General features: G+C 39.5%; 1 protein-coding gene across 5 annotated transcripts in view; it reads right to left on the bottom strand.

Moving 5' to 3' along the window:
* The window catches only part of osbp2b (oxysterol binding protein 2b), a 59,035-nt gene that overhangs the window by 30,179 nt on the left and 18,856 nt on the right, over positions 1-10,000 (bottom strand). Inside the window, exon 1 of one of the 5 annotated variants that reach the window (XM_053228949.1) lies at positions 4,258-4,444. The exons of the other annotated variants lie outside the window; for them this stretch is intronic. Coding sequence (XP_053084924.1) covers positions 4,258-4,414 — 157 coding nt within the window. The 5' untranslated portion in view covers positions 4,415-4,444. Of the gene's footprint in view, positions 1-4,257; positions 4,445-10,000 lie in introns of those variants that run through there. 5 annotated transcript variants of the gene reach the window in all.

Below are 10,000 nucleotides of genomic sequence, written 5' to 3'. Positions count from 1 at the left end.
TAATTAGAATTTAAAAAATTTTTGTTTATATTGTTTACTTGTATCAATCCACACACTTGTGTTTGTGTGTGTGTGTGTGTGTGTGTGCGTGTGTGTGTGTGTGTGTGTGTGTATGGTTTGTAAGAAATCTACATCTGAATGGAGATGCTAAGATGAGATGTAGTATGAATGTAACAAAAAAAAAATAATAATTTTTAAAAATTAATTTGATAATAAAAACCTTCTCAACCTTTGGGCTGATTAGTACAGCGTGGATGGATATCAAGATCTTTTTTTCTTTTTTATTCAATTTATTTTACTTTTTTTGTTTTTAACATTTGCAAATTAAATTGACGCAGCTTACATGATGTTAAAACTTTATTTTATATTACATTTATTTTTGTGAAACTATTAATTTTACAAATTTAAAATCTGCAATATTTTTACAGATTATAAAAATCATTTTCAGTGTTAAATTTATTTGTTTAAACATTTGGGTTTTTTTTTTATTTTAAATTTTTTTATTCAGTGTTAGTTTTTTAAATAAAAAATTATATAAAAGTAAAATAAAGGTAAATTTTAAAATCTAAAAAATAATTTTTGCAGATGTTAAATAACGTTAAATAATAATCCTCAAACAAGTTATTTATTTTATTGATTTTAAATGCAACAATATCGAGTTTTTCCGGAAATTATAGATGGTGATAATCATCATGTATTGTAGAAATGCGTAACGTGATGTTTTTGGCGAATCGTCCCGCCCTGCGCAGAACAATAACATATAGACGCTGTTTAAAAGGACGTGTCAGAGACGTGACGCTCGCGATTGAACTCCTAGCACAGGTACAGACTACAGACGTGTTAGGTTTGGTCAAGCGCAACGTGCGCATGCGTGACGAGTTTGCGTACGTCAGAAGGACACGCCCGTCTCTGTGATCTATCTATCGTTAATCATTCCAGACATCGACTGGAAACATTAGGTGAAGTATTCTGCAGTCTTGTGAAGAGTAGAACAGGGCGAGGACGTGGCAACCCCGAGTGGACAAGATCGAGAGGATTCGGGGAGGATTTGGCAACCGTAGGGTCAGAGATCGATCTGTGAGTTTGTCTCTCCTCAGCAGAAAGAAAGAGGTTCAGTCAGCAGACTCAACACCACATTAACTTCCTCATGACGCAGATTTAACTCTGTGTGTGTGTGTGTGTGTGTGTGTGTGTGTGTGTGGTGATGATTCTATGAATAAACGTTACTGCTGACTCACACACACACACACACATGAACTCTGACACAGTGAGAAGAGAAGAAGCACGCTCTGGAGAAGAGGGAAAGTAGGAAAAGAGTCAGATGTGAACTTTATTCTCGGTCACACACACACACACACACACATACACACATACACACATACACACACACACACACACACACACACACACATACACACACAGGCATGCATGCACGCAAACGCAAAAACGCAAAAAGAGCGACAGACAGAGGGAGGGAGAGACAGGCATAAATGGACAAAGTCAAACTGAAAGTCGGATAGACAGATAGAAAGTGAAAGATAGAGAGAGAGAGAGACTGACACACAAACAATGAGACATACAGAGAGAGAGAGAAATCGACAGATATACACAGACAGACAAATGGGCAGAAATAGAGAGACAGATAGAAAGCCAAAGAAAGAAAGAGAGACAGACAGATAGAAAGCCAAAGACAGACAGAGAGACAGACAGATACAAAGCCAAAGACAGACAGAGAGACAGACAGACAGAAAGCCAAAGACAGACAGAGAGACAGACAGATAGAAAGCCAAAGACAGACAGAGAGACAGACAGATAGAAAGCCAAAGACAGACAGAGAGACAGACAGATAGAAAGCCAAAGACAGACAGAGAGACAGACAGACAGACAGAAAGCCAAAGACAGACAGAGAGACAGACAGATAGAAAGCCAAAGACAGACAGAGAGACAGACAGACATAGAAAGAGAGACAGAAACAGTCAGAGACAAAGAGAGACAGACAGACAGATATAATTAAAGACATAGATAGAGTGCTCCGTGTGCGTGTTTGCGCTCTGTGTGTGTGTGCGTGTGTGCGTGTGTGTGTGCGCGTGTGTGCGCGTGTGTGTGTGCGCGCGCGCGTGTGCGGGGAGAACAGTCTAATTATCGTCCCCGGTTCTGCGCCGGCTCTCACTGACACACTGCCTGGTTGGAGTCACGGCGTGTTCTCTGCCGGTTCCTCGAACAGAGTTTATGTTTAATGAGTTCTCTCTCTGAACTCCTGACTCTCTGCTTCACACTCGCACTTTCCCCGAGTTCTCCACATTACAGCAACACACTCACTGTGAAATCCGTCTGCGCTCTGCACAGACCCCGACCTCACGCACAACAGAACCGCCTTCAAAAACAGAACCACACAACAAACCGAGGATTACACACGCAGCCTCATCAACTATTGAACTATTAAAGGCCAATTACTACAAATCTCACTTTATATTTATATATTCACTATATTTACACCACTTCCTTCAGTCTCACTCCAATTTCAGTACCATTATCTCCTCCTGTCTCTCTCTCTCCTCCTGTCTCTCTCTCTCTCCTCCTGTCTCTCTCTCCTTCTGTCTCTCTCCTACTGTCTGTCTCTCTCTCCTCCTGTCTCTCTCTCTCCTGTCTCTCTCCTACTGTCTGTCTCTCTCTCCTACTGTCTCTCTCTCTCCTGTCTCTCTCCTACTGTCTGTCTCTCTCTCCTACTGTCTCTCTCCTACTGTCTGTCTCTCTCTCCTGTCTCTCTCCTACTGTCTGTCTCTCTCTCTCTCCTGTCTCTCTCCTACTGTCTGTCTCTCTCTCTCTCCTGTCTCTCTCCTACTGTCTGTCTCTCTCTCCTACTGTCTCTCTCCTACTGTCTGTCTCTCTCTCCTACTGTCTCTCTCTCTCTCTCCTGTCTCTCTCCTCCTGTCTCTCTCTCTCTCTCCTGTCTCTCTCCTACTGTCTGTCTCTCTCTCCTACTGTCTCTCTCCTACTGTCTGTCTCTCTCTCCTACTGTCTCTCTCTCTCTCTCCTGTCTCTCTCCTACTGTCTGTCTCTCTCTCTCTCCTGTCTCTCTCCTACTGTCTGTCTCTCTCTCCTACTGTCTCTCTCCTACTGTCTGTCTCTCTCTCCTACTGTCTCTCTCTCTCTCCTACTGTCTCTCTCTCTCTCCTCCTGTCTCTCTCCTACTGTCTGTCTCTCCTCCTGTCTCTCTCTCTCTCTCCTGTCTCTCTCTCCTCCTGTCTCCCTCTCTCTCTCTCTCTCTCTCTCTCCTCCTGTCTCTCTCTCTCCTGTCTCTCTCCTACTGTCTCTCACTCCTCCAGTCTCTCTCTCCCCTTCTGTCTCTCTCTCTTTCTGTGCTACTGTCTCTCTCTCTCTCTCCCTCTCTCCTATGGTCTCTCTCTCTGTCCTACAGTCTCCCTCTCTCCTATGGTCTCTCTCTCTGTCCTACAGTCTCCCTCTCTCCTATGGTCTCTCTCTCTCCTCTTGCCTTTCTCTCTCCCCTTCTGTTTCTTTCTCCTTCTATCTCTCTCTCCCCTCCTGTCTCTCTCTCTCCTACTGTCTCTCTCCTGGTCTCTTTCTCCTTCTTCACCATTTTGTCACCATTTTGCCTTTTATGGAGTTTTGTGGGCGTGGCTGAATGTAAACGTGCCATGAACGCGCTGGTAATTTACAGCTGATTGGCGTTTATCAACATACACACACACGTGTAAAAAGAAAACAGAAACTTTTGTAAAAGAACACACACACACACACACACACACACACACAAAGTAAAGTGGTAGATGAATGAGTGCATGTAAGAAAAACAACAGCACACAGCAGGAACATCATCACTATACACAGCACATTTCAAGGGTAGCATTTCACCCAACACACTCTCACACACACACACACACACACACACACACACACACACACACAGAGTTCTCCACATACCTGCTTAACTAGGTCAAAGTCAAAACAAATCTAACACACAATAGCTAAAACACAAACCACACACGCCGAACAGGACACACTTTTAAACAAGGAGGAGCAGATAACATGAACGATGTGTGTGTGTGTGTGTGTGTGTGTGAGTGTGTGTGTGTGTCACACACCATGCTGTACATAAAGCCTCAATTTTCCCCAAAACACCAAGATAAGATTAACAAGAGCGATGTAGAAGACAAGAGAGAGAACAGACTCCACCACACACACACACACACACACACACACACACACACTGCTATGAATGAGCTGGAACACACTCACGGTGATGTGACGTGTGACGGACAGCGTTACGGCGGGTTGTGATGATGATAACGGCAGCAGAGTCGGCGCCCACCAGCAGCAGCAGCTGATATTTATAGCAGCACCGAGGAACGAGAGGAAGACAATCTCTCTCTGCAGGAACGGGTGTATGACTCATCCGTCCCCTCCTAGCTAACACCCGCCCGTGTGTGTGTGTGTGTGTGTGTGTGTGTGTGTGGGCAGCTGTTACACACACACACACACACACACACACACACACACACAGAGAGAGAGAGAGAGAGAGAGAGAGAGAGAGAGAGAGAGAGAGAGAGAGCCTTGAGAGACAGAATGTGATGCTATGCAGTAATTGGGCAGCGTGCTGTAGGGCCTGGCGGAGTCGGGGGGGGCATTGATGGGGGGGGGAGTGGGAGTGGGAGGGGGTATCGAACACACACACACACACACACACATCTGTGTGAGACAGATGTGACCCTCCTGTGCACTTAAAGGAAGCGAATAAAACACGTGTCCTCGTAATAGCAGATACACCTGCCTGCAGCGATCACAGGGGGCCAAGGACTCGATTCAAAAATAAAAAATTGAAAAGCTTTAAACATCTTTTCATTTTTTTAATCGTAAATAAGTAAATTGTTCATGAACAGAGACGCATCGATACTAGGAGTGTAACGATACACTCGCGATACAATATTCGCGATACTGGCTTCACGATTCGATTTTCTCTGAATAATTTTAAAACTAAACCTGAATGAAGCAAAATTATGACTGAAAAACTGAAAAACTCCTTTTTTTCTCTGAATCATAAACAAGGCAAAGAAACGAGCAGTTCTACCTCTAAAGCTGTGCATCAGACACAGGTTTAATATTACTAACAAAATAAACACACAAATAAACACACAAATAAACACAAATAAACACACAAATAAACACACAAATAAACACAAATAAACACACAAATAAACACACAAATAAACATATTTATAAACACACAAATAAACACACAAATAAACATATTTATAAACACACAAATAAACACAAATAAACATATTTATAAACACACAAATAAACACACAAACATTTATAAACACACAAATAAACATATTTATAAACACACAAATAAACACAAATAAACACAAGTAAACATATTTATAAACACACAAATAAACACAAATAAACACAAGTAAACATATTTATAAACACACAAATAAACGAACATATAAACACATATAAACATATAAACACAAATACACACAAATTAACACAAAAATAAACACAAATAAACACACAAACACACATCTTACACACAAATAAACGCACGTATAAACTCTCCCAAACATCTGAAAGTGTCTTTTTTTTCTTTCTTTCTTTCTTTCTTTCTTTCTTTTTTTATCCATTCCTTTCTGTCTGTCTGTCTTTTCTTTCTTCCTTCCATCCCTCCTTTTCTTTCTCTTTCGATTAATAAATGGGGCCCACTGTGTGTAATATTTCCTTTATATAAATACATAGATCTCAGGCTTTGCTTTTGAGGTATATAAATATACAATTAATTAATTAAATAATGAATAAACCATGGCTGTTTATGAGTTACGAGCCGTAAGAGAACCCGCAGAACCCGCAGAACCCGCCCCGTTTTAGACTCAGCACCACGAGCAGAGACAAAACGAGCACCAAGGACAGTCACAGGAATAACATCATCACATGACCTCTCAGTGCGGCGCTGATCACGAGGCATCTCCTCACATTCACCTCAGCACAGAGCCTCGAGCTCGACACCACAGCGCTCTACAGTTCTCAACTCTGATTGGTCAGGAGGCGTTGACTCATGTTCTACAACAGCAGGTTTATTTTAATGCGCTCGTTCTTGTACGTTATCGTTTCTATAGCAACAGCTCATTCACAGGGATCTGCACGACGGACGTTCCACGTAAAATGTAGAAAAATCACGTAAACGTAGTAAAACAACTAGTTATTTATTATAACATTTATGGAAGGAGTCTCCAGTGTCAGCGCTTTGTAACAATCAGACGTAAAGCTACAACCTTAAGTTTTACGACATCTTCAGGACAGACGAGTTTACGCTTTTTTTTTGTTTTGTCTCATAGAGAAAAAAAAGGTGAGAGTAAGGGAACGACTGTTTATAGCTACTATAAAAAAAATTGCGTTCCACAAAATGAAATGTAACTATAAATGGATAAAAAGTACGACATGCTGTACTTTAATAGGTAAAAATTGTAATTGTTGGAAAAGTTCTTTTACTGTTTAAAAAAGGGTTTAATTCCTTCAGTATTCAGCAATGTGCAATAGTTTTGGCACCCTCAATGTCTTCATATAGATTTTGTCTCAGATTTATTTATTTATGTTTGAATTTTAGACGTAATTTTCTGTATGTTGTTAAAGACATTAAGTAAAACCGCTATGAGTCATAATACACTTTATTTGTTATTAATAAATAGATTATTAATTAATTATGATTAATTATTTTTAAAAATGTTGTGAAATTTAATTATTAAATATCATGATATCTCAGAAATGTGACAAAATTTATCATGGTATCAATAATATATATAATATGTAAAAATATATTTTTTTAAAATAATTTTAAAAAAATAATTACAATCTCACGTTTGTAACGAGGCAGCTGACATTAAATTGTTGTATTTTATTTTCTACTCTTTCGTAATCTTTAAAAAATTATTTATTTTTCTCTTTACTGTTAAATACTAATTTTTTCTAAAATAAAAACGTTATTTTTTAAATAAAAACAAATTAAATACATACATGATTATAACTGTGTATTAATAATGAACAAATATATTATTATTATTATTTATAACATCTTTTATAATAATATATAATACATCTTTATATATTGTTTATCATTTTTTAAATGTAAGGCTACTGTACTGCTGGCAGCTTGTGAGAAATAGATCGTGATAGACATCGTGTATCGTAGAAACGATATTTTCATTGTATCGCCCCGCCTTAATGCCAAATATGGATCTAATTTTTTATTTTTTTTGCTCCTTACTGTGCAATGTTTTTATTTAAGAACTTTCCATTTCATTATTTTGAAAACATCTTCAATTTTTGTGCCTAAGACATATTAAGTACAGCATCCTAAAGCGTTCTTTGGGTTATCCGTCTGACGGAACCCTTAAAACACAAACCACAACGATCCGAAGAACCCATGAGGAACCAAGAAACTGTCGATATTTTTTATTTATCTTCTACGAAACGTAATTATTTTAGAGAATAAACACAGGTCTCTATAGGCTTGTAAAAATCCATAAGTATAGCTGTTATACATGCAGCTGAGCTCCATGACCTTCACTACAACCTTCATCTTCACACACACACACACACACACACACACAACTGCAGGCAAGAAAACACAGCTGTCATTAGGAACACTATCTTCCACTCCCAGAAGAAAAAGAGAGTGTGTGTGTGTGTGTGTGTTTGATTGACAGATTTGTTCGTATGAAAGGCCGGATACACAATTAAAACACATTACATGCTAATCATGTCCAGTCACAAAAGGTCACGTGGGGTTAATCACCTAAACGCTTCTAATTTCCCGCTTTCATTAACAATGCACACACACACACACACACACACACACACACACACAGCCCCTGTGCAAAGCGAAAACTTTGAACTAGCTTCTGTCTTCTGATGAATAAACCAACAATTATTCATTTAACTGCGCTTTACACTTAAAATAAGTCACGGCTAATTCATTCACCGCTGTTGCTAATTACATTAGTTAGACGACGCCTCCGTTACATTAGGATTGTTCGTAAGACGTTGCTGATCTCTACTGAGATAAACTCGACGCTAACTTGCTTAGTGTCCGCGTATTAAGTCGAAAAGCCGCGTCAGTGTCTCCGTGAGGAAAGTTGCTGGTATTCAGAGTCGGGTTCTGCAGCTGCTTCAGTGGATTTTCTGAGCTCCACATTCAGATGATTAAAATCAGCTGCGTGTAGTTCACACCTCCGAGGTTACCTACAGCGTCCAGACCACCGGCTTTAACACAAACACTCACCTTTAAACCTCAAAACTACAACATCAGGGATAGAAAATGCGGACTGAAGAAGGAAAAGTGGGTTTTTTTTCTTCGAAATGTAACACGCTGTAACATAAAAACAAGAGAGAATTTAAAACTGAAAAATAAAAGAGTAATCTGATGATGTCTGAGTGAGAAGATGAGAAGATGGCGAGTGTTGAAATAAATGGAACAGGAGTCTCGTATATCAGCGATATATTACTGCATGAATAGAGCTCGCTGTAATGATCACATTAATCACTGGTTTAATTTAACAAAATGGCTTCCACACTCATTATTCAGCAGCACAGAGAATAGCACTTGATCCAGCGCAGCCTGTTATTTTACATTTTATTTAGCTTTTATATCGCGCTCTGATATAAAGTTACTCGAGCGCAACTTAATGAAGCCACGAGACACTAAATGGAGGTGATGAAATCGTAATGTGTGTGCGGGATGTAGGAGATTTTATCGCACTTTTAATTCACTATAGTGTCCGTGTTTGTGTTAATTCTATACTCTGCTGTAAAGAAAACGTTCACGGTGTGAAGGAAAATCTGACCTAGCGCTCATCTGCTACGCTTACAGAGAAACTTTACCTCCATCCATCACTTCATCCTGAAAATATTCACTGCTCCAGATAAGCCGTGTCTCTGATTAAGAACCGTGTCCTCCGTGTGGAAAATAAAGGGATGATATTATTAATTATTAGTTAATTAGTAATTAATACTTAGGTAATAATTATATATAGGAAATAGGAAATAGTCATATTTATGTATTTAATATTGAACTCAAAAATAAATTCCAGCATGACATATTTGTGCTCATATCAAACTGTCAGACGGTGGAGCTGGACTTAATACTGCTCCTCACTCGAGCCAAGAGATAGATAGATAGATAGATAGACAATAAACAACAGAAATTACAAGGACACAGTAGCCATATCTTCTTTTATGGAATCATCTTTTATGGAATAAAAAAGTCTGCAATTCTTACATTTAAAAGCTGCACTACGTATCACCAATTTTAAAAAAAATTTAAAATTATTTGATGCTAATTGGAAATCTGGAAATCCTGGAAATCCTGGAAATCCTGGAAATCGCTCTGAGCGCTCTGGAGCGGAGTGTTGTGGTGTCTGTGGCCTTTTAAGGGTCGGATCCAGTCAATACGACTGCGCAGTGAATCGGCACGTGGAACATATACCTCTTCCAGCTAACGCTAACAATCGATCGCATGCTATATTTAACTTTCCTCTAACAGCCTTGCGGTTCTGCGTAGTTTATATCCGTCGACAAGACTTCACGTAATTAGGAGACTGAATTAAACATCATGATATCGTGTGTCCAATTATCGGCACATGAATGGTCCAACTTTAAAGTGCTCCTGAAATCAATTATATATCAAATATATATACTGTGGATATTGAATATTCTCATTTCACTTCCGGGAAAGCTAAACATTTTTGATGACTCATCCTATAACAATCTTGCGTTCATCCAATTAAATGCGATCTATAATGTATATGCCCCGCCCCTGGGGGGGGGGGGGGGGGCGTGTCTTGCTCTACAGTAGCGGCTTGTTAGCAGTAAACTTGGTTCGTCTGTGTCGTCTTGACACACTCACTATTCCCTCTTCCAACTGAGAATAAATGGGTGGAGTTTATTCACCTGGAAGAAGGCGGAGTTTGCGTGGTCAGGTGAC

Source organism: Pangasianodon hypophthalmus, chromosome 24, assembly GCF_027358585.1.
Source record: "Pangasianodon hypophthalmus isolate fPanHyp1 chromosome 24, fPanHyp1.pri, whole genome shotgun sequence".
NCBI classification, from domain to species: Eukaryota; Metazoa; Chordata; class Actinopteri; order Siluriformes; family Pangasiidae; genus Pangasianodon; species Pangasianodon hypophthalmus.
This window is presented reverse-complemented; position numbering and strand designations above follow the sequence as displayed.